Raw genomic sequence first — 25,732 nt, 5'->3', positions numbered from 1 at the left:
TGGCTCCCTGATTTTAGAACTGAACTCATTTCTAGACAAGACTGACTACCTAATAAAACTTTAAATCCCCCAGATTTCAAAGCATGGCTATCAGTAAATCAATCAGTGGTATTTATTGCATGCTTACTATGTGCAGAGCACTGTTCCAAGTGCTTGGGAGAGTACAATATAACAGAAAGTACAATATATCAGAACTAGCAGACACATTGACACAGCTAAAGCAGATTCCTCTAATATTTGGGGGCACTTAGTATTTTTCTCTCCAATTAAAGGGACTGCTTTCCAAAAGTTGAAGCAGCATGGCCTGGTGGCAAGAGCACAGGCCTGGGTGTCAGAGAGTAGGGGGTTCTAACCCCAGCTCCACCACTTTGCTGTGTGCTTCCTAGAGGTAGTCACTTAACCTCTCTGTGCCTCGGTTATCTCATCTGTAAAATGGGGATTGAGCTGTGAGCGCCATATGGGTCGGGGACTATGTCCAACCTGATTACCCTGTATCTACTTCACTGCTTAGAATGGTGCTTGGCACACAGTAAGAGCTTAACAAACACCATAATTATTATTATCCATTCAACTGAATTTTTGCTTATTTTCCCTAGCTAAATATTTATTTTTGAGGCTAGGCTCTCACCTGTCGGGTAGAAATGTTTACTAGTCTGGTTTCTTGCTAGCAGCAAGGAAACAACATACAGTCACTCTGGAAATCTCTCAATGGCAAGTCGCAATCTGCCAAGTCCAATTTTGGGCTACGATCTTTGTTTCAGACTAAATGAGTGCAGGATCAATCATTCTTCCCTGTTCTATCCCACCAAGCGGGTGACGTGCTGTTATGTTCAGGCTCCTGATCTCAAAAATAAGCCCCGATAGATGAGTTCCAGGGAGAATGTTTGGCTTTGGCTAAAAGTCAGACATAATTGAGGACAAGAGGAAAGGGACTCAAGATAATAGGAATAATAATCATAATAGCACAGGTTAAGCTTTTACTATGTGTCAAGCACGGAACTAAGTGCTGGGGTGGATACAATACTAGACATAGTCACTGAGGGTTGCAGTGGTGAAACAAGAATGCACACAATATGTAGCTTTTGGTCACGAGCTGCACAGACAGTGAAGAGTGGCGGTTTGTTCTCTTCTGTCCCAGGTTCTGACAGAGGGTATTTCACAATTAGAAAGTCTGCTAAACCAGCAGAAAATCAAACAGGTAAATCACCATCATCGATGGTATTTATTGAGCACTTACTCTGGGAAGAGCACTTGTGCTAAATGCTTGAGGGAGTACAACACAAGAGAGTTAGTAGATAGGGTCCTTGCCCACATCGAGCTTACAGTCTAGAAGGGGACACGGGCCGAACTCATTTCTTCCACATTGCCAGGTCTTTGGGTCATGACTCCATGGGAAGCTGAGTTGATGGTGGTCTGTTGGTTCCCTTCCATCCGGACCTCCCAATCCCCTTCTAAAGGGGTTGGGGAGGGGGACGGGGAGAGGTTGGAAGATTGAGTCAGTGAAAGGGGTGTCACATTTTTTTTTGGCTACCCCATTTTAAAAAGTCAGGGGCAACCTTAAATCATCACCAGGAAGCACCCAGGTGCTTCTACCTCTGTGGAAGCACTCCACCCCACCTCCCTTCACCAGTTTGCTTCTGGAAGTGAGATTCTCAAACTGGCAGGTGTCTGGGCGGTACCAAGCAGAACGGGGTGCGGGATGGAGGGCGGGACGGCACGGTGATCTGAAGCCCCCGTTAATATATGGGACCACCCACCCCCAAGTGGCTCAGGACAAACAGGGCCTGGCAGACCCAACCCCACACGACAGCCTGGACCCAAACCGGGGACACATACCTGATGGGGTGATACACAGCTGCCCTGGGTCAAGTCCACAACCACAAGGTCATACTGGTACCAGCTGCCCTTCACAGAACTGGGGGTGGGTGTGGGAGAAGGGGAAAACTGCCAACCTCACACCGGCTCAGCCCAGCCAGTTGCCAGGGCCTCACCAGGTGGAGAAGTCAAGACCAGATGCCTCGGTGGAGCCTCGGGCTCCGGTTGCTGTCCCAAACACAGAATGGAAACACGGGCCCTGGACTCTGGAATTTGGGCGATTTTAACTCGTCCCTATGCTACGCTAACTCTATAAAGGGAAATAAATCTCCTCACAGTTTGACAGCATCCCCTATAAAATAATCCTTTCCATCTCTTCGTGAAAGGGCTCTTCTAATTAGTTAGTTGCCAGATAGGTGGGGACTCGCTCCTGAGCTCTGCAGCAGTTAAATAAACATAAGCGCAGTGAAAGGCTTTCCGTGTCTGCTCGGTGATTCTCAGCCCCAGAGAACGGCCGAATCCATGAGCTAACTCTGGAGGCCCGCCACGGACCTGAGGGCGGGGGCAGAATCAACTCTCTCCTCCTCCACCCAAACCACCGGAAAAGCAGACCTACCTTTTTTCCAAGTCTCTGATTTTCTCTCTTAGTGGTGCAATAACCTACAACAGGAATGACAGAAAGAGCTTTGTAGTACTGGGCATACACATTCCATCAACGGCACATTGACATTTTGAAATCCAAATAAGCCAGGCCTGCATTTTAGAGATGATGAGGGAAGACGGGTTGCCCGTGCTGGTTTTCCAGGTTATGGCATGTTTCTCCTCACCCACTATTATGGAGTTTGGGATGGGGCAAGGGAATGCAAACAGGAATCAGTGGTTACCTTCTCCTTAACTTTAACGGTCTGGGACTGCAGCTCGCTCACAGCGAGTTGTACAAGAAACGGGAAGGGTCTGGGAGCCAAGAGATCTGGGTTCTAGTCCCAGCTCTGCCACTGGCCTGTGTGATGGTAGGCAAGTCATTTAACCTCTCTGGACCTCAGTTTTTTTCATTTGAACAACAAGGAGAATCATCCTGCCTTTCCCGACTTTCCAAGGATGTTGAAAGCATAAAACGATATCTTCGGTTGGAAGGCGCTTTGGCAAAAAACAAAAGTGCTCCAACAAATACAAGGAATTATCACTATTATGGGCAAATCTGGCTTCTCCAGGAAAACCACCCAAGTTCTGAGCGTACAGACTGAGGAGGCCAGAATACTTTGACGCCTTCCCCAAAGGGCACTGATAAGGTGTTTGAACAGAAGCCATGCATCCTTGTTCTTGGATGCTACAGTGAATCCTCACAATTCCCATCAAATCTTTAAACCCCTCCCTGCCCTGGGCCACTGTGAGGTCTACACAGGCACACTCTTGCCTTTGGTGGGATAATGCTTGCTTTCACAAAACATGAATAATGAGTCACTTGACCCTACTTTAACACCAGTGAGTTCCCCACGTTTGCTGAATAGGTATCTTGTAGGCAGCAGATGCTGGGAACTGTCTTCCTGTCCCAGGAAGGGAGCTGGGGTGAGATAAAGACCACAGCAATAACTACAAGACACTGTGCCCTCTAGACTAAAAGCCTGTTATGGGCAGGCGATGTCTGCTATATTAATAATTGTGGTATTAAACGCTTTCTACACGCCAGGCACTCTACTAAGCACTGGGGTAGATAAAAGGAAATCAGGGTGGACAGGATTCCTGTCCCACATGGGGCTCACGGTCTTAATCCCCATTTTACAGATGAAGGAACTGAGAAGAGAGAAGTGAAATGACTCACCAAAGGTCAAGCAGCGGACAAGCGGCGGCACCGGGATTAGAATCCAGGTCCTTCTAACTCCCAGGTCCATGCTCTATCCACTAGGCCATGCTGCTTCTCTGTATAGGAATCTCCTACCTGGTTAGTACAGTGCTCTGCATATCTTGGCACAGTGGAAAGAGCACAGGCTTGGGAGTCAGAGGTCATGAGTTCGAATCCCAGCTCTGCCACCTGTGTGACTGTGGGCAAGTCACTTAACTTCTCTGTGCCTCAGTTACCTCATCTGTAAAATGGGGATTAAGACTGTGAGCCCCACGTGGGACATCCTGATTCCCCTGTGTCTACCCCAGCGCTTAGCACATAGTAAGCGCTTAACAAATACCAACATTATTATAGTAACCGCTCATTAAATACCACTGATTGATTTCCAGTAACAGTGAGGAGACTGAGCTAAGGAACTTAAATTTACTATAAATTTTAAACACAAAGTAAGTGTTCAGTAAGTTCAACTGATTGATTGACTGACTCACCATTACCATGAGCCATAGAATAAGAAAGCAAAGACACCTCCTGCTCTATATTGCCTGAGGGTCCTGAGAGTGAGGAGAGGGTTGGGGATGGGTAGAAGAGAGTTCTTGCCCAGAGGATAAATTCTCTCCTCTCTCCTACCAGCTTCTTTCCCTCTTTTAGCTCTGTGCCAGGCAGGAGAGGAGTGGGGAAGATCAATCAGGCTTCCCTTTCTCTCCCAGGCAGAGGGCTCCAAAGAGGTTTAGAGAGAAGGTAAAAGCAGAGAGTTGGAGCCAGGTCTTCAACAGTGATCAGAGAGAAGAGGGGTCGGCTGGCTGGAGAAGCTCCAGTCACGGATGAGGAAGAACCTTCCGGGAACAAGGAAAAAAATCCCATCCCATTTTTTTCCCCTTTTAAATGGACTGTGTTAAGCATTTAACTAAGGTCTGGGGTAGAGATATAAGATAATCAGGTTGGATGCACTCCAGGTCCCATATGGAGCTTACAGTATTAACCCCACTATACAGATGAGGAAACTATGGTTCAAACAAGTTAAATGACTTGCCCAAGGACATGTGGCCCCAGGACTTGGCCCCAGTCAGCAGAGGCCCGAGAGATGGTAACTGGAGACAAACCCTGCGATGTCCTGGGAGCTATTTACTGAGGTGGTGAAGCAAGAAAACCCAAACTGGAGAGCCATGAGCACCACGGTCTATCTGTGCTCATCTCTCACTACCTCGGGCAGAGGACTTTGATTCAGTTTGGTCAAGGAAAAAAAAATTTCTAACACGTTAAGCCAGAAGGTAATAGAAAGTACAGATAGGAAAACGAGCAAAGCAAACGGCTGATACGATCAAGCCCCACACTTTGGCGGCTAATGACAAATCTGGGGATTATCCAGTGGCTAGGCTTTCCCTCTCCGCTCCATCCCCCTTCTTCCGCGCTCTCTCCCTTTAGGCTCCTTCCCTGCTCCACAACTCTTCTACTATACGGTTAGCCAAGAAAAGCAGGGGTTCATTTTTGCTCTGGTAAAATGTCTTGGCAGGAGAGGAAATTCAAAATGATCACTGAAAAATGGGAGTTGGGGATTATCTGTGGAAGGCCTTTATCCATTCTACCCCTGTCTCCCGTTACCAATCGGCAAAACGGCAAAATATTCACCTCAATGGCAAGAGAGGATGAGTTAAAACCAGTCAGCAACTGATGACCCTATTTGAGATGAAGATCAAAATGCCTTCTCAGAACCCACACACACACACAAAAAAAAATGGGCAGAAAGACTTCATTCCTAGAATAACTTGTAAAACCAGAAAGTCTACTCTGGTGAAAAGGATTAGATCTATGACAATTTAACCTTCTGAAACATATATGGATGAATGGGGAAGGGGGAAAAATAATCAAATCACTGTTGGATGAGCTACAAGGCTGGTCTTCTGCTGGGTCACCCCAGGTCACTGACCCGATAAGAAAGCGACGGCAGTATTAATGGCACGCGATACGCACACGACTCAGAAAATAAGTCCTGGCCAGCACGAGCCTCTAGCCTCCACCACAGTGAAAACTGTACTGCTGGCACACATACACATTCAAATCCAAGACGACTAACCCGGGAGTTGTGAAATCGAAACAACAGGAGAAAATGGGAAAAGTGAACCAACCTCTTCAATCTTATTTTCCATTTTCTGCTCTCCATTTTCCTGGATAGACCTGTTGAGTAGAAAACTACAAAATTTGAGATCAGCAAAAAAGCTTCACGATTTCCGTTCCGTAATTTAATAAGATCGGACATAAAGCTCATGAAAGAACTTTGGGACAATCTCAAAATAACTCATATGCAATACCCCCATGTGCCTCAAACATATAAACTATCCATGTAAAGGGAGTAGTAGCATACACAAAGGGAGAAGATGACCCAACCTGAGAAAAATGTAGTTAAACCTATTTGTCCATAAACCGGCTGCTAATCTACAGTGCTGCCTTTTACCTGACTCAATTCACCCTCCACTCTCTCCCCAGTCCCAGAAATCTTTTGGGATCAATCCTATTTATTGAGTGCTTACCTTGGGCAGCACACTGTGCTAAACACTCACGAGAGTACAATACAACAGAGTTGGTAGATATGTTTCCTGCCCTTAACAAGAAGTCACTCACCTTGCCTTGCTACTCTCCCACTAGAACCCAGTCTGCACATTTCACTCCTCTGATACCAACATACTCTCTAAACCTCCATCTCATCTATCTCGCCACCAACCTCTGGCCCACATCCTGCCACTGGCCTGGAATGCCTGCTCCCTTCACATCTAGCGGACAACTACTCTTCTCACCTTCAAAGGCACATCTCCTCCAGGGAGCCTTCCCTAAGCCCTCATTTCCTCCTCTCCCATTCCCTTCTGCATCACCCTTGTCCTTGGATTTACGCCCTTTTTTCACTCCTCCTTCAGCCCCTCAGCACTTACGTACATGTCTGTAATTTATTAATCTATATTAACGTCTGTCTCTCCCTCTAAACTGTGAGCTTGTGGGCAGGGAACGTGCCTACCAACTCCGTTATACTGCACTCTCCCAAGCACTTAGTACAGTGCTCCACACATGGTAAGCGCTCAGTACATATGAATGATTGATTTAAGGAGTCTAGAGGGGGAGACAGACATCAAAATCAATTACGAATACTTACATATATGCCATGGGAGTGAGTTTGGGGTGAATATAGGGCACAAATCAAGCGCAAAGGTGACGCAGAAGGGAGAGAGGGTAGGGGAAATGAGGGTTTAGTCAGGGAAAGCCTCTTGGAGATGTGATTTTAGTAAAGTTTTGAAGGTAGGGAGAGAGAAGGTCTGTCAGACAGGAAGGGGGAGGGAGTCCCAGGCCAGAGGCAGGACGTGGGTGAGGGGTCGGAGTCAACATGGACGAGATCAAGGTACCCGGGGACAGTTGAACTTGGCAAAGACGGTCTGTCGTGGAAGCCCAGTCATTGAATTTTCCAGAAGCACACTCTTGCCTTTTAGGGTTTCTTGGCCACCTAACACACATGGAGCTCTTTCAAATGAAAATTGCTATAAAGGCTCCTGCTACACGGCCCCTGTACACACACACCACACCAAGTGATACAGAAGGTTCTTTGTTGATGAGTCGTATACATATACCACAGTGGTAGCGATCACATCAACACTTCCCCCACTCACCCAGCAAAGCTCTTGGATTCTATGAGCAGAAAGGTGTGGTGAAGGGGGCGCTGGGTCTGGAGGAAGTCTGTTTCTGAGCTTCCAGCAATGACTGTGAACGGCACTACCACAATACTAACCCTGTGCTGACCACCCCTGGACTGGTCAATAGATGGTATTTACAGAGCGCTTAATGTGTGCAGAGCCACACATTCCTAAGCCCTTGGGAAAATTCAACATAGAGTCAGTAGACATATTCCCTGCCCCCAGGGAGGTCAATGGGCTAACAAAAAACTCTTGCTTAGTGTAAAACTTTTATCAAACGAATGTTCTTCAACATAAACACATAGAAATGCAACCACTCCCTCTGTTCTTGAATGGAGAGGGCTTTAAAGTAGCATGGTGTAGTTGATAGAGAACAGGCCTGGGCATCAGAAGGTCAAGGGTTCTAATCCTGCCTCCACCACTTGTCTGTTGTGGCACCTTGGTCAAGTGACTTCACTTCTATGTGCCTCAGTTACCTCATCTATAAAGTGGGGAATGAGACTGCAAGCTCCATGAGGGACAGGGACTGTGTTCAACCCGATTTGCTTGTAACCACTTCAGCGCTTAATACAGTGCCTAGTACATAGTAAGTGCTTAACAAATACCATAATTATTATCATTATTATTATTAGAGAAGAAATCTCTGCTGCCTTCCAAACATATTCACCAGGAATCATCCTCCGCTCTGGGCTATAAACGGTGTCTCTACACCGCATCTACAAGTTTGTTTAAATGGATCTGGGGATTAACTCTCCACTCGCTCCAAACTCCTGCGAAGAAAGGCGTTTTAATTTATGAGATGGTTTCAACAGCCAACATTCTACTGAACTTTCTTCCCTGACAGAATCTTAACCCATAGCTGTGTTTTGACTCTGCAAAGGTGACAGAAATAAAACTTTCTAGATAAGGGGAACTTTAAAAGGGAATGACTTACCTCATGTTCACAAAATTGCCCCAGACAGCTGAAAGGGGGAAAGAAAAGGACAGAGAAACATATTAGTAAGTATAAAACCTAGTTTAATGCTTGCATAGTCACAAGTAGCCTAATTTGACCCTGCAAAAATGAAAGTGCAACTTGTAGATTTTATTCATTCATTCATTCAATAGTATTTATTGAGCACTTACTATGTGCAGAGCACTGTACTGAGAGCTTGGAATGAACAAAACGGTAACAGATAGAGACAGTCCCTGCCGTATGATGGGCTTACAGTCTAAATTTTATCATTTTAAGTGTAATTTACTAATTCACTGAGAAATCAAGAGTCCACCAATGTTTTCCCAGTCTGAACACTCAGCCTCAATAGCAAGCATGCATGCAAGTTCGCTGAGTATAAACTTGTATGACGGAAGCCAGAAGTCCTGGCACCTAAATGAACCTAAATACACCTCCAGACTATATGTTCATTATGGGCAGGGAATGCATCTATTATATTTTACTCTCCAAAGCATTTAGCACAGTTCTCTGCACACAAAAAACACTCAATAAATACGATTGACTGACTGAGGGAAAGCCAGCACAAGCCTTCTTTCCTACCCGCCCTTTTCTTCCCTCTCCCATGAAAAGCAGTAATGCCTACTAGAAAGAGCACAGGACTGGGAATCAGAAGGACTTAGGATCTAATACGGGCTCTGCCACTTGTCTGCTGTGTGACCACGGGCAAGTCATTTCACATCTGTGCCTCAGTTACCTCATCTGCAAAATGAGCATTACGACTGTGCACCCTATGAGAGACATGGACTGCATCCAACCTGATTAACTCTTATCTACCTCAGTGCTTAGAACAATGCTTGACACATTTAAGTGCTTTAAGAAGTACCATAGTAATAATAATAATAATAATAATCTCACTAGAGCTCCCACACCAACAAGTCCACAAGCCTGAAAGTTCACTCCTACTTTCCTAATGCCACGAATGGCTCCATAGGCCTCTCGTGGGGGCCCGGGGGGAGATGCTTGGGGGGATTTCCTGGAGGTTGATGGAAAAATCGGTATCCCAGGAAAACAGAGTGGCTTCGGGGGGAGGGCAGACAATAACAACACCCCATTCGGTTCTGCTACAATGGATGTTTTCACTGCATGTTCTGGCTAGAATGCAATGGCAAGACGAGAAAACGCTCCTTGGACGCATAGTGCAACATGGCATCTGAAGGAGCATCTGTGAACGTGCGTCCGTGAATGTACTGGGGAGACGGTGAGCAATATAATGTGAGTTTCCCCTCAGGTGGAGTTTTGCAAGAACATAGCCCCGGATTTTAGGAGAACTAGATGGGCCTGGAAATTCTTCAGGGCTTTCATTTTTTCAATGCATTTTCACATCCAAAATCTCAACTGAGCATCATAACATCCCTGAAAGGTAAGAGACAGATACTATCCCCATTTAACAGGTAAGGAAACTGAGGCCCAGGGGTGCTGAAGCATTTGTCCAAATTTACCCAAGAGAAGGAAAAGCAGTGTGGCTTAGTGAATCGAGGACGATGTCGGAAGGCTAAGGTTCTAATTCCGGCACCACCACTTGTCTGCTGTGTGTGACCTTGGGCAAGTCACTTAACTTCTCTGTGCTTCAGTTACCTCATCTGTAAAATGGGGATTAAATCCTCCCTCCACTTGAGTCTGTGAGCCCCATGTGGGACAGGGACTGTGTCCAACCTCATTAACTTGTACCTGCCCCAGAGCTTAGAACGGTGCTTGGCACGTAGTAAATGCTTAACAAGCATTAAAAAAACCTGCAAAACCCAAAAAAACTAGTTTCTGCAAAACAGATTTTCAGATTAACAAATGCAAGAGTCCCCTTTGGCTAATTAAAAAGGCTACCGTTTCCTAAAATGTGATAGAAAAATGTGATAGAAATGCTAACTGCTTATGGGAAACTGTAGAAAAGCTTCATCTAGCAAGTATTTATTGATTAGCCATCTTGGACCATAATTATCTCTCCAAAGCACTGCAATTCTCATTGATTTAAATGTCTTTTAAAAACAGAAAGAGAATAAGCTATACATTTTTTTTTTAACAGCCTCCTCAGCTTAGATATTGGATTGATAGTAAAGTGCCCAACCTTTCAACAAGAGAGAGGTGAGGTTCAATTCATCAGTGGTATTTATTGAACACTTACGGTGTAAAGAACATTGTACTAAGCACTTCGGAGAGGTTTAAGGACTATTTCCTCTAGCATGGCCACCCGCTCCTTTCCCACCCCAACCCAATCACCACCTTCCTCTCCTCATCTTAAACATGAATATGGCCTTTCTATTGCTAAATGAAGGTGTGAAGAAATTTCAGTTGTTACCTTAACGGCATTTCCTCCCAGGAAGGAATGGAAGTTTTTGCCAAGGCATAATGAAGGGGAGGAAGAAAAACTCAGAGTTTGTTAAAAGGGAAACAACCAAGGAATGCATCCTGGGGGGAGGGAACACGAAGCCTCAGTGAAAGAACATGGACCTGGGATTCAGGAGACCTCCATCCTGGTCTCAGCTTGGCCACCCACCTCTCTGCTCTACTTCAGCTCCACTACTAACTCTTGCAGCCCTCAGTTTCCTCCTCTATATAATGGGAAGATTACCACCTGCCCTCCCCTATCTCAAGGACTCTGGCAAGGATAAAATGAGGGAATCGATGCAAAAGTACTTTGGGAAAATAAAATGTATACAAGTTCAAAGATACAACAATAATGACAATGAGAGCAGCAGCATAAAAGCCAAAGGAAAGGGGCAAGGAATTTAATTCAAAAAATAAATAATCCAAGTATTATTTGGATTCCCACTCTGTCTCCCACCAGGCTGGTTCCTTACAAGGAGATGTTAAGGGTCGCTAAAAAAAAGAACTGCTTGAGATTAGGTTCATCTCATTCACTCATTCAATAGTATTTATTGAGCACTTACTATGTGCAGAGCACTGTACTAAGTGCTTGGAATGTACAATTCGGCAACAGATCCCTGCCCAATGATGGGCTCACAGACTAATTGGGGGAGACAGACAGCAAAGCAAAACAGAACAAAATAAAAACAAGACAACAATAACACAATAAAAAGAATCAAGGGGGTGTACATCTCATTAACAGAACAAATAGGGTAACAAATTATACAAATGAGGACAGTGCTTAGGAAGGGGGAGGAGGAGAAGCAGAGGGTGGGTAGGGAGGGGAGGGGGAGCAGGGGGATTTCATCCAATGTAGTATGTGGTCCAAGTGGCAGAATCATTTTTCCCATCTTCGGCCCCCATTACTGTGATCCCTTCATGGCCAAGCCTCTCCCATTCTGCCGGCTGGCCGGCATTCATTCATTCATTGATTCATTCAACAGTAATGAAGGCCTACTTTGTGCTGAACACTCTATTAAGTGCTAAGTAAAAAGAATACCGATTGAGAGAATTTTCTGAACCCCACCAGGGTGCGAAATACTCTGGCATGTGGCAAGAAACCTGGAACATACTGCCCCAAATTCCAATTCTTTTTTCCCCTCTATAAAACCAAACAAAAATGTGCAGTTGGAAGGAAGTAGCCATTGGATATGTGCACATATACAGCTGGCTTTTGTATTTACTGATGACACAAATGACAATGAGATCCTAATAAAAATTATGGTATTTGTTAAGTGCTCACTATGTGTCAAGCACTGTTCTAAGCACTAGAGTAGTTACAAGTTAATTAGGTTGTCCAACGTGGGACTCTCAGTCTTAATCTCCATTTTACAGATGAGGTAACTGAGGCACAGAGATGTTGAGGGGCTTGCCTAAGGTCACAGAGCAGACAAGTGGTGAGTCGGGATTAGAAGTCACGTCCTCTGACTCCCAAGCCTGTGCTCTTTCCATTCGTGGATTAGTATGGCTAAGTACTTTAGCAGATGATGGTGAAGCTGAAAACTGAAATGTCTGACTAGGAGAACTGTAAACTCCTCTATCGGATTGTGAGCCCCTCGAGGGATGATGTTTTCCCACGGTGTATGTTCTCCCAGCCTTACTACAGTGCTCTGTATACAGTAAGTGTTTAACACATATTAATAATGATAGTATTTGTTAAGCGCTCACTATGTGCCAAGCACTGTTCTGTACTAAGTGCTTGGGAGAGGATGACAGAACAGTAAGTAGACACATTCCCTGTCCCCTCCCGAGCTGTCAGAAATGCCTACTACAAGTGCCTACCCACCATGAAGGCCCAGCAAATGCTGGAAAGGAGAACTAATAATAATAATAATGTTCGTATTTGTAGCGCTTACTATGTGCAGAGCACTGTTCTAAGCGCTGGGTTGGAAACAAGGTAATCAGGTTGTCCCATGTGAGGCTCACAGTCTTCATCCCCATTTTCCAGATGAGGGGACTGGGGCCCAGAGAAGTGAAGTGACTTGCCCACAGTCACACAGCTGACAAGTGGCAGAGCTGGGATTCGAACCCATGACCTCCGACTCCCAAGCCCGGGCTCTTTCCACTGAGCCACGCTGAGGAGGGTTTTAAAAAGTCTTAGTTAAGAAGCACAAGTGAAATGAACAACTATGGCCATAAGAATAAACTGTTCCTCACAAACTAAAACAGACCGCGTGCATAGTTCTGGATTGTTCTGAAATCATTTTTTTCCCCTCTCCAATTCTTAGCATCAAAACAAAGCCTTGATTTAAAACCACTGGTCTGAATCGCACACAAATAGCACCGGTTCGCAAGGTGTTTACAATCTAACAGAGGATGGGATCAGCACGGATCTGGAATGCGCAGTAGGCTGATGGTAAAACAGCGGGCCAGAACATAAAGGACACTGGAGCCTGTGGCCAGGAGCCCGCATTTCTCGTTCACAGGAGCAGACACGAGCTGGGCGGCAGCCAGAATGACTGGAATGCTTCATCTGAGGGAGGGAGTCTGGGCAGGTCTTGGAGGACAAGGGCCTTAAACAGAGGTCTGAAGGAGGGGAGGGTCGATCTGACTGACGCAGGTCAGGGGTGAGAGCATTCCAGAGCCAGGACGGGATACGGGCAACGCCTCCGGCACGAGGCTGGAGCGTGGGTGGTGAGCCGGAGGGCCCGGAGAGAGCGAGAGCCAGTGAACGGGTGTGCAGGGGGAAATGAGCACAGATAGGTGAAGAGGATGGATGGGAACCGGTAGAGCCATGAGGCCCTGAGAAAGGCAGCCCGATAGCTGATTCAAGAGGCCTATGCGAACCCCTCCAGCACCATTAAGTCCCTCTAGACTGCAAGCTCACCATGGGCAAGGAACTTGTCCGCTAATTTCTCTCGCACTGTACTCTCCCAAGCGCTCAGGACAGTACTCCAAGAGGCCTTCCCAGACTGGGCTCCCCCCTTTTCCCTCTGCTCTCTCTACCCACCCCCTTCACCTCTCTGCAGCTAAACCCTCTTCTCCCCCCTTTCCCTCTGCTCCTCCCCCTCTCCCATCCCATCAGCACTGTACTCGTCCGCTCAACTGTCTATATCTTCATCACCCTATTTATTTTGTTTAATTAGATGTACATCACCCTGATTCTATTTGCCACTGTTTTAATGAGATGTTCTTCCCCTTGACTCTATTTATTGCCATTGTTCTTGTCTACCTGTCTCCCCCGATTAGACTGTAAGCCCGTCAAAGGGCAGGGACTGTCTTTATCTGTTGCCGATTTGTCCATTTCAAGCGCTTAGTACAGTGCTCTGCACAAAGTTAGTGTTCAATAAATACTATTGAATGAACGGATACTTTGCACATAGTAAGCTCTCAATAAATACCACTAATGGATTGATTAGGTCAGGCCTTATAGGAGACTATTCACCCTCCAGAATGAGGCTGGTCTGGAGGAGGCCAGCAAGGAGGCTGTTGTCAAAAGCCAGCCGTGAGGAGGTGGGGGTGGGGAAATGGGGGGGACTAGGCAGACCTGGGAGTTGCTACTGTGGGAGAATTGGCAGGCTTGGCTCTGATCAGACTAATGGAGAGTGGGCGGTAGCATTTACCGAGCGCACACTTGGCCCCAGGTACTATACCAAGAACAAAGTAATACATTCCTCACCCATAAGGAGCTTACACTTACTCTGAGGCAGGGCTTCAGAGTTAAATTAATATTATTTCAGGTACGGCATCCTGTAATACTACTGGCAAGTTTTCATAACCTGTTTTGTCTCTGTGGCATGATTACTTATATTAATGCCTGCCTACCCCTCTAGACTGTAAGTTCCTTGTGGGCAGGAACGTATATACCAACGTATTTATCAGCTCTGTTGTATTCTCCCAAGTGCTTAATAATAATAATGTCGGTATTGGTTAAATGCTTACTATGTGCAAAGCACTGTTCTAAGCGCTGAGGGGATACAAGGTGATCACGTTGTCCCTCATGGGGCTCACAGTCATCATCCCCGTTTTCAGATGAGGTAACAGGCCCAGAGAAGTCAAGTGACTTGCCCAAAGTCACACAGCTGACAAGTGGTGGAGCTGGGATTAGAACCCATGACCTCTGACTCCCAAGCCCGGGCTCTTTCCGCTGAGCCACGCGACTTCTCTGTTCCTTGCTGTGCTTTTCTGTTCTTCTGTGCTTTTCTGCTGCTCTGCACACAGTAAGCAGTCAATAAATACGACTGAATGAATGAATGAATCTGAAATGGGAATCTGATATATGTTATTTGCAGTCAGATATGGTCGATTCCTAGGGGTCAAAACCAAAACATTTACTGATCCAAAAACCAGTTTTTAAACAAGAGGCTTGGGAGAGGAAACCACCGTTGTATTACATGGGAGTGTCTTCATTTCTTCTGCTAAAAATGGCCTGTACTGACCACTTCCTGAAATTACATGCTGCTCTTGAGAAAACTTAACAAGTGGCATTCTAACAGAGGATACTGCATGACACAGGTCCCTCCTGAATCAAAGAGATTCTCCTCAAATGAGGTCATCCTATTTGAACAGGTCTCTTCCTCCCTAAATGCAAATAGCACATGTCCCACTGTACTGTCCATACATTACTATATACAGAGGATGGATCACTATTTACACATCCGTCCTCTGTATATGCCATATGCATCTCAGAAGCCGTAGTTCCATTACAACTGAATGGCCAAAGTATTTTGATTGAAAAACAAAACAGCAAATTACTTTGTCGAGTTTGTCCCCTTATCTCTTCCCTCCTGTAAACTGAGGGCAGAGGGAAGGAGAGGAGAGGAAAGACATAGGGAAGGAAGCGAAGAGGTGAGCAATAACAGTATTTATTCAGGGCGTATTGTGTGCCAAGCATTTTATTAAGTCCTGAAAAATAAAATTGCATTGATTCATTGATTCATTCGATTGTATTTATTGGGTGCTTACTGTGTGAAAAACACTGTACGAAGTGTTTGGGATGAGATAGGCCCAATCCCTGACCCCCCCCAGAGGCCTCAACAACTGACAGTGAGGTGGGGCAGGAAGTTGGTGATGGACACTGAAGCAAAGAGGAAACAAAACTACAACAGGAGCAGCTGGGTTTCAGGCTCCTCACAGCTCTGACTGAGAGGCCCCAGAGTCTCAGCTTGCTGCCAAGGTTCTCAGAGTTGATAGGGCCACCTGCTGCCCCTGGGGGAATCTTTCAGGGATCAGAAAAGAGACAATAACAAGAATAATGTTGGTATTTGTTAAGCACTTACTATGTGCAGAGCACTGTTCTAAGTGCTGGAGAGATACAGGGTAATCAGGACGTCCCGCGTAAGGCTCACAGTCTTAATCCTCATTTTACAGATGAGGTCACTGAGGCAACGAGAAGTTGTGACTTGCTCACAATCACACAGCTGACAAGTGGCGGAGGTGGGATTAGAACCCATGACCTCTGACTCCTAAGCCCGTGCTCTTTCCACTGAGCCACGCTGACCGGTGGGTGTTCTGGGGCCACGGGAGTTGGGCGGCTTCTCTCCCACACAGTTGGCCCCAGAGGTCGGATGGAAGGGGAGCAGAGGAGGGAGCCCACTCCTGAAGCTTGTTTGAGGCCTTTCAGGGCCAGGGACAGGGTCCCTTCCTGTCAACCCGGGGCCCTGATCCTCTGATGCTTTGCACCACTGCCACGACAGGAAGAACATGAGCAGCTGTGGAAAGCTACCATACAGCTGTGGAAGTCACTGTGGCAATTCTGGGACACTTGTAGATTCTTTCAAACATTGCCCAGTGAAGTCTGCAAAAATCCAGGACTGACCTAAATGCCCAGTAAAGGCTTTCAGGCCAATCTAGGCTTTGTGAGGGAACAGGAAGTTGCAGGGGTGACCTAATTAAAACCCAGTATTACAGTTATTATTATTATTATTATTTAAATGTCGCTTCTAAGCCACCTCTCTGTTTTGGGGTTTGACAGTGAAAAAACATGACAGTAAGAACATCGATTCTTTTGAAATGTGATGTTGGAGAAGGCTTTTGCGAATACCATGGACTGCCTGAAAATCAAACAAATGGATTTTGGAGCAAATTAAGCCAAAGTGGTCTTAGGAAAGCCAAATGACGACTTAGATTAGCATATTTTGGACACAAAATCAGGAAGACTAATTCTCTGGAGAAGACACTAATGTTACGAAAAGTCCAGGGAAAATGTAAAAGAGGTAGACCAGGAGCTAGATGGATAGGGACCTAACAACGATAAGGAAGAACCATTAGAAATATTATGGATTATGGCAGAAGACAGTAGAGAAAATCTATCCATAGAGTCACTATGAATTGGAAACGACTACATGGCACTTAATAAGAAAAATAAGAATAAAATTCTTACCAAGTCTATAGCTATCAATGGTGCTCTTCACTACACTTACACAACAGAAGAGACAAATGTAAAATGGGATTTTCCAGGGTCAAAGCTATATATAGATCTCTCTCTCTCTCTCTCTCTCTCTCTCTCTCTCTCTACATATATATATATATATACATATATACATATTTAGGCTCTTAGCTTCTATGCATTGTTTGAAAAACACAGTGTTTCCAACCACCCAAAACAATGGGAACATATTAGCAAAGGATTAAGCACTGCCATTCAGGTTCAGACAATGCTTCATCCAGTGGCACCAGAAGAAGGGCTATCAATTCTGATGGTTGCTTTTCTGGTCATCCATCTTCATCATCGAGGGTATTCATATCCTCAGGGGTGGAGGGGGGCCATGTAACATCCTCAACTTTTCTCCTCTAGATCCTTACTTTATCCTCCAGAAAACCATCAAGCTCCTTTTGGGCAGGGAACATATCTACCAACTCTGCTGTATTCTCCCAAATGCTTAGCATAGTGCTTTGCACACATTAAGTGCTCAATACCACTGATTGATTGACAGGGACCATGTCTCACTCAAACCTGTCTATCCATTTCCAGCACTTGGCATACTGCTCTGAGACACAATAAGCACATAATTCTTCAGTAAATTCTTTGGTATCCAGTAGCTGGAAGAAACCAGTCCTACTAGGAGCTTACATGTGGTCTGGCCACAAGACAAGGGGAGGGACTGAATGCAGGACCATTCAAAATCTCTTTTCAACCCTACTGTCAGCATTTCTGCTCAGCGTACTCAGTAAATACTATATTAGTGCCACTGTTTTTTTCTTTTTTTAAAAATGTCATTTATTAAGTGCTTACTATGTGTCAGGCACTGTATTTAAGTACTGGAGTAGATACAAGCTAATCAGTTAATCGATTGTATTTGAACACTCACTGTATGCAGAGCACAGTACTAAGCGCTTGGGAGAGTGTTGTATATCAGGGTTGGCAATAATTCCTAATAACAGTTATGGTATTTAAGTGCTTACTTTGTGCCAGGGACTGTACTAAGTGCTGGGGTGGATACAAGCAAATTGGGTTGGACACGGTCCCTGTCCCACATGGGGCTCACAATCTTAATGCCCATTTTACAGATGAGGTAACTGAGGCACAGAGAAGTGAAGTGACTTGCCCAAGGTCACAGAGCAGCAGACAAGTGGTGAAGCCAGGATTAGAATCCAGGTGCTTCTGACTCCCAAGCCTGTGTTCTTCCCATTAGGCCACGCTGCTTCCCAGCAGCCATTTGTCCTTCACTTCAGTGACGACGACGTTGCCAAGGGTGAGACAGGGTCATTGAGAGGCAATCTCACTGAGACTGAGAGGCACACTCTGTCCACCAAAAACACAGCAGAGCCCCTTCTTTCGCCACCTGGCCATTCAGGTGAGCACTGTTCAGACACCAATGGTTATGGGGAAAGGTTTTCCTTCCCACGGAGGGTGGGGCGGAGGTCATGCGTTGGAGTTGGGTTTTGCTGATCCACTGTCCTGCCAGCCGGTGCCCCTCGGTTCAGTGGCACGCGCTGTGAGAACAGCGCGTGCTCTCACAGCGTGACAGAACAGGTGCAGCCTCCAGTCCCGGAACATAACAGCTCCGAGCCTTCAACAGCAGTGCTGTGCCCATGACCATTTCATAAGCTATTACGGAGTGTGGTGTGCAGAAACGCCAAAAGTCATGTTGGAAAAGGATTTCTGAATGGCCGTGCAGTCCCGGGACCACATCTAAACTATCCGAGCAGGATGGGTTTCTTCCAGGATTCCAAATACTTGACCAAGAGAAGGAATCCACATTACCCATCAGCAACCCATTTTGATGCTTAATGCCCTATGGGGTTCAAACTTAATTCTTCCTGCTGGTGTTCAAGTCCACTCTCCTAGGTCCAGACTCAGTGAGCCATCTCAGCATTCAGATCAAGGCTCTAATATCACCTTGCCCCTTCCTACCTCTCCTCCCTTCTCTCTTTCTACCGCCCACCCCACACGCTCCGCTCCTCTGCCGCCCACCTCCTCACCGTCCCTCAGTCTCGTCTATCCCGCCATCGACCCCTGGGCCAAGTCCTCCCGCGGTCCTGGAACTCCCTCCCTCCTCACCTCCGCCAAACTGATTCTCTTCCCCTCTTCAAAACCTTACTTAAAACTCACCTCCTCCAAGAGGCCTTCCCAGACTGAGCTCCTCTTCTCCCTCTACTCCCTCTACCAACCCCCCTTCACCTCTCCGCAGCTAAACCCTCTTTTCCCCCCATCTCCCTCTGCTCCTCCCCCTCTCCCTTCCCATCCCCTCAGCACTGTACTCGTCCGCTCAACCGTATATATTTTCATCACCCTATTTATTTTGTTAATGAAATGTACATCGCCTTGATTCTGTTTAGTTGCCATTGTTTTTACGAGATGTTCTTCCCCTCGACTCTATTTATTGCCATCGTTCTCGTCTGTCCGTCTCCCCCGATTAGACTGTAAACCCGTCAAACGGCAGGGACTGTCTCTATCTGTTGCCGACTTGTTCATTCCAAGCGCTTAGTACAGTGCTCTGCACATAGTAAGCGCTCAATAAATAAATACTATTGAATACACCCACCAACCTTTGCTCATGTAGCAGCATGGCGTAGTGGATAGAGCACGGGCTGTGACTCAGAAAGTCATGGCTTCTAATCCTGGCTCCACCACTTGTCTGCTATGTGACCTTGAGCAACTCATTTCACTTCTCTGTGATTCAGTTATCTCATCTGTAAAATGGAGATTGAGACTGTGAGCCCCACGTGGGACAGGGACTGTGCCCTACCCAATTTGTAATCAACCCAGTGCTTAGTACAGTGCCTGGCACACAGTAAGCACTTAATACCATTACTATTATTATTATTAATAATTAAAAAATTCCCATTTCCTTCTCAATTTTTTTTTCCTGGACCTATCATCAAACCTGCCAGTCGCCTGTTTGGCTCTCCTTTAGATACTTCTTGAATATTCTCCCTTCCAGGAATGAACCCTTGCCCTGAGGCCGCCAATAATCCCTCCTGAATGGAGCCTGGGCATTGTGCTGGGGATTTGGAGAGCACCCAGAAGTAAAATGCAAAATTCCTGTTTTACTTGAAGAACTTGAGCCTAACGGAGGAGCTAAGGGGATTGACTGAACCCTTTACTCTTGGAAGAGTCACTTGGTAAGAGATGGATAGGCCATAATACTATTTTGTGAGGGGAAAAAAAAATGCTGTCTCACTCTTTCCTGCTCTTCTTCTTCCTCTCCCTTTCTTGCTTCTCTTTCACCAACTCCCAAACCATTTAACCCTCAGGTCTGCCGGGGACGGGGAGGGCACGACAAAACCCAGACTGCTCAACCCTGTGCTGAGTGTTTTCTATTCATGGCCCCTCCTGCTTCTTCTGTCTCTCCTAAATCAGTTTTCTATTTCATCGTGACGACTAAGCAGGAAGATTGATGAGAGAACCAAAAATAGGGTTGCCTGGGCCTGATCTGGGCAATCACCAATGGGTGAAAACGACTGCTCTTCTTCCAGTAATGACTCAACCTGTCAGATTGTTGGTTCCTCTTGCCCTGCAGCAGGTTTGGAGTCATGTATCATTCAATCAATAGTAGTCACTGAGCGCTCACTATATGTTAAGCATTGTACTAAGTGCTTGGGAGAGTACAACAGAGTTAACAGTCACGTTCCTTGCCCATACCGAACTTACAGTCTGGATGTAGGAGACTAAACCTCTGCCTTTTAACATACATGTGCATGCATACTTACACACATACCCCAACTTCTGCTTTTCTCTCTCTCCCCATCTCCTTTCCCCGGCATCCCAGAGAGCTCACGTTGCCTGCCAAAAACGAGGAACTTCCTCACACTCCGAGGCAAAATAATTGCTCACCCTGATCGGAGACCAAACTGTGGTTCCTCAATAATTATCAATCATCCTACCTTAATGAAACTCAAATATGCCTCATGAGGAACCGATCCTGGTACCCAGTGAGGCTGAGCAAGGAGTCGCTTCTGGATTAAGACAAACTGAGTCTGGAAGACAAAACTCTCCCCAAGACTGTCCTCAGACAAAGAAGTCTACTCTTTTCAACAGCAGAAAGGGCCCAAACATGTGAAGAATCAAGAGAGCAGAGTCTCCTTCACAGCAGGGGGGAGTTTGGGAGAGGAGAGAGACAGGAGGGCCCTGCGGACAGCCTCAACTACAATTTTCAGGGGAGAAAAAACATGCACATGACACTTGCTTCCACCACTTCAAAAGGTAATTTGCTTCCCAAGCAAGTTATAACCTCAGGCCTTGGTCTAAACCACTTCAGGATTGTACTTCCCAAGCACTTAGTACCGTACCCTGTACACAAGAAGCACTCAATAAATACGACTGAATGAATAAATCGCTAGCTTTGGCATAGATTTTACACAACCCCCACCCCTCCAAGTAACTGAGCACTGCCAGGAAGAGTACTAAAAGCATAGTAGAGTGCACAGCACACAGCGGGCACTCAATCATATTGATGACTGACTGACTGAAGAGTACCATCTGTTAGACAGGACTTCTTCCAATACAGTACGAGCTTAGTTTTATCACTGTTGTTTTTTTCCTACTTGGCACACTCAGGTGTCCCGGATCACATTCTCATTAATTGACCTGGAAGAGAACGTGCCAAACTGACTTTCTACCCCAGAATTCATGATTCAACAAGCCAAACTGTGGTTCTCAACTCCACTAATTGAGATAGTCAGAGAAGCAGCATGGCCTAGTGGATAGAGCATGGGCCTGAGAATCAGAAGGTCCTGGATTTTAATCCACTTGTCTGCTGTGTGACCTTGAGCAAGTCACTTCACTTCGCTGTGCCCCAGTTATCTCATCTGTAAAATGGGGATGAAGACTGTGAGCCCGACATGGGGCATGGATTCTTTCCAACCTGATTACCTCGTATTACCTTAGTGCTTAATACAGTACATAAATAAACCAGTCAAAATATGTCAGTACTTGTCCGCAGTTACCAAATCTTTTATTTGATCCCATTATCTTAAAAAAAGCACCACCAATTTGCCCATCCCCAAAGTTCTGATATGATCACATAACTCCGGTTTAACGTGTTTCGTTCGCTGGCAGAGGTGCTTTTACAAACGCTAATCAGTCCCCACCCACTCGCATTATTAACCTGCTTCTGGGATTCCGAAACCCTTGGGTGAAAAGAGATAAGCCAGAGCGGAGAGATGACAGGGCCTGTTAACCAGCCTAATCTAAACCATCTAAACCCAGGGCAGAGTTTATAAGGATGTGGCTCTTTCAAGAGCTGCCCATACCCTCTGTCCTGGAATGTTGGGGAAGAACAGAAGCTTGTAAGTGCGTCACCTTTCTTGTTATTCAGGAGAAATGTTTATAGACACTTGGCATTTATAGAGTAGAGGAATAAGACAGAGGTTCGGGAACAGATTAAACCAAGAGCCTGTAGAATCACACTCCGGCTGGCAAAACGCTCCCTCGGGCTTTACTTTATCGGCAATACAGTAATGCCCCTGTTGGCCGTGAACACCGATAGTCTGGAGAACTGTGACCTGGATTCAATTATGATGAGTTGCACTTCAAATATTTATTAAACTCCTTCCTTGCAAGCTAACCAGTTTCACACCTGCCCATTCTACTGCCTCATACCCTTCTCTTTAATAATAATAATAATAATAATCTTGGCATTCGTTAAGCACTTACTATGTTTTAAGCACTGTTCTAAGTGCTGGGGAGGATATAAGGTGATCAGGCTGTCCCACCTGGGGCTCACAGTCTTCATCCCCATTTTACAGTTGAGGGAACTGAGGCACAGAGAAGTGAAGGGACTTGCTCAAAGTCACATAGCTGACAAGCGGCAGAGCTGGGATTAGAACCCATGACCTCTGACTCTTTCCACTGAGCCAAGCTGCTCTTTAGAAGCTTCTGCCACTGAGGCTAGTTCACACTGGATCAATGTACTAGTACTTTAAGCAATGAGATTTAGTGAGCCAAGAATAGGAGAGCAGCTTGGCTTAGGGGAAAGAGCAAAGACCTGGGAGTCAGAGGACCTGGGTTCTAAACCCAGCTCCACCACCTGCCTGCTGTCTGACCTTGGACAAGTCGCTTAATCTTTGTTTCATCTGTAAAGTGGAGATTTACTACCCATTTCCCTCCAGCTTAGCCTATGAATTCCACGTAAGGACGGACTGTATCCTGACTGCATATAATGGATCTAGCACAGTGCTTGGCGCATTGGTAGGTGCTTAAAAAGTACCACAATTATTATTATAAAGTTATTAATTATCATGTTGTGAACCATCTCATAAAATCATAAAAAGTGCAGACAGGGTAAACCTCAACTGCTGTTTTCCAAACCTTCCACTACCAGGACAGAGTGGCACCTGTTGAGGCGTGAGGGTGGCAAGCTGATAACCACAAAAACAAAACACTTCAGCCTGCAGGTGGTAAGCCTATGGAAATCACTTTTCTAGCAAGTTATACAGGCAGAAAATATCAGTAAATTCTGGTTAAGTTCATGGGCATGCGATCCACAGTATGTTACTAGGAGGGGAAAGTTAGGAGTGGAAGGATGACATAAGACCCATTATACTTTTACTACTACTAATACTGATGGTATTTGTTAAGCTCTTACTATGTGCCAGGCACTGTACTAAGCGCTGGGGTGTATACAAGAAAATCAGGTTGGACAAAGTCCCTGTCCCATGCGGGGCTCACAATCTCAATCTCCATTCTACAGATGAGGTAACTGAGGCCCAGAAAAGTAAAGTGACTTACCCGAGGTCATATAGCAAACAAATGTCCCTAGGAGACAGAATTCAGGGCTGGACCAATCAATCCACTGCATTAAGTACTTGGGAGAATGCACTACATCAGGGTCGGTAGACATGTATTCTGCCCACACTGAGTTTAGAGTCTGGAGGGACAGCCCTTGGTTGGACCACTCGGACCACTGATCTAACCTGGGTTTGGCACTCAGCCTGACATTGCTTTAGGCTGTATGCTGCCACTTTTTGGAAATATTTTCTAAATGCCCAGCAAAGGCTCAGAAGCCAACCTAGGCTCTGAGAGGGCGCAGGAGGTTGTGAAGGAGATCTTCTATATGGATCAACATCAAGTTGTCTTGTTTTTGTCCGTCTCTCCCGATTAGACTGTAAGCCCGTCAATGGGCAGGGATTGTCTCTATCTGTTGCCGCTTTGTACATTCCAAGAGCCTAGTACAGTGGTGCTTGATAAATACTATTGAATGAATGAATGAATCAGTGGTGTTTTAGTCACTTGCTATGTTTTTAGTCACATGCTAATAAAACTCTTTGTAAAGAAACTGAAGAGACCAACTGGGGAGAGGGAACTGCATTCTAGGGAAGTTCTTTGACCGGAGGCCTCATAGAGTGTAGTGTTAAATTATGCAGTGGGTTGCTGGGATCAACAGAAAGGTTTTGTTATAACAGGCTTTAATGGGCTTTATATGATGATGGCATTTGATAATAATAATAATAATAATAATAATGATGGCATTTGTTAAGCAATTACTATGTGCCAAATACTGTTCTAAGTGCTAGGTAGGTACAAGGTAATCAGGTTGGATGCAGTCCCTGTCCCAATGAAGCTCACAGTCTTAATCCCCATTTTACAGATAAGGTAACTGAGGCCCAGAGAAGTGAAGTGACTTGCTCAAGGTCACACAGCAGGCAAATGGCGGGGCCGGGATTAGAATCCAGGTCCTTGTGGCTTCCAAGCCCGTGCTTTATCCACTACGCCATGCTGCTTCTCACATCATATCAACTGGGGACTTATGTAGCCCTAAAATACTCCCTTCCAATCACCAAGCAATGCAACTGAATGTGGTGGGGATACAACTAAAGGACAACATTTCCTGCTCCTAGATGCAATCACAGTAGGGCCCATGCAACTAATCAATTAGTGAATCAATGGTATTTATTGAGCACTTATAAATGCAGAGCACTGTACTAAGCACTTGGGGAAATACAACAGAATTAGTGGACACTTTCCTTGCTTATAATGACCTTGTAGTCAAGAGGGGGAGATGCAATTTAACAAAAATAACTTATAACTGCCAAAAGCCAGACCAAGCATCAACAAAACTGTCCTTCCCAACCGACCTGCTTCCTATTAATTTGCCATCTAACCATGACATTGGGCAAGTCATTTATCTCCTTCATGTCTCAGTTACCTCGTCTGTAAAATAGAGATTAAGACCGTGAGCCCCATGTGGGACATGGATGATGTTCAACCTGATGATCGTGTATCTACTTCAGCACTTAGTAAAATGCCTGGCAAGAGTAAGGGCTTAAATAACATATTTTCTAGAGGATGACGGCCCACTAAATAGATATAAGTTTTGGAGCTCCTGTCTAACCCTTGTTTCTCCTTACCAGGGTATTTACTTTACGGAAAAAATATACAATCTTAAAAAAAAACCCTGCTTGGACTCTTCATAACCCTCAGCCAGCGTTCTTCCCGTAGGCTGTGGAAGAGAGGGTTCCTAACCTGCCGCAACATAGAGACTCCCAAAGTCCTCTTCTCCTCTTCTTCCTCCTCCTCCGGCCGGGATCCTGGGGCACTCAGCAGTCCTCTGGCCCTGGTCCCCAGGGGTCTGCTGCATCAGAGAGAGCCTCCTCCTTCACTTTCCCGGGACTCCCATCATCTCCTTCTCCTCCCGCCTGGAGGCTGGGGAGGCAGAGGCATCCTGAGGC

The 25,732-nt window shown here is 45.8% G+C and overlaps 1 protein-coding gene across 4 annotated transcripts in view; it reads right to left on the bottom strand.

The window, feature by feature from the left end:
* Window positions 1-25,732, bottom strand: part of UXS1 (UDP-glucuronate decarboxylase 1) — a 91,061-nt gene that overhangs the window by 49,276 nt on the left and 16,053 nt on the right. For 2 of the 4 annotated variants that reach the window (XM_039911191.1, XM_029057877.2), the window contains exons 2-4: window positions 8,261-8,288; window positions 5,779-5,842; window positions 2,432-2,475 (exon numbers count right to left, since the gene is read on the bottom strand). In XM_039911191.1, coding sequence (XP_039767125.1) covers window positions 2,432-2,475; window positions 5,779-5,842; window positions 8,261-8,288 — 136 coding nt within the window. The remainder of the gene's footprint in view (window positions 1-2,431; window positions 2,476-5,778; window positions 5,843-8,260; window positions 8,289-25,732) is intronic. The other 2 variants (XM_029057878.2, XM_029057879.1) reach the window with 1 other exon arrangement.

Source organism: Ornithorhynchus anatinus, chromosome 2 (assembly GCF_004115215.2).
Source record: "Ornithorhynchus anatinus isolate Pmale09 chromosome 2, mOrnAna1.pri.v4, whole genome shotgun sequence".
In the NCBI taxonomy this organism is placed as follows: domain Eukaryota; kingdom Metazoa; phylum Chordata; class Mammalia; order Monotremata; family Ornithorhynchidae; genus Ornithorhynchus; species Ornithorhynchus anatinus.
Note: the sequence above shows the minus strand (reverse complement) of the source record. Positions and strands in the feature narration are given on the sequence as shown.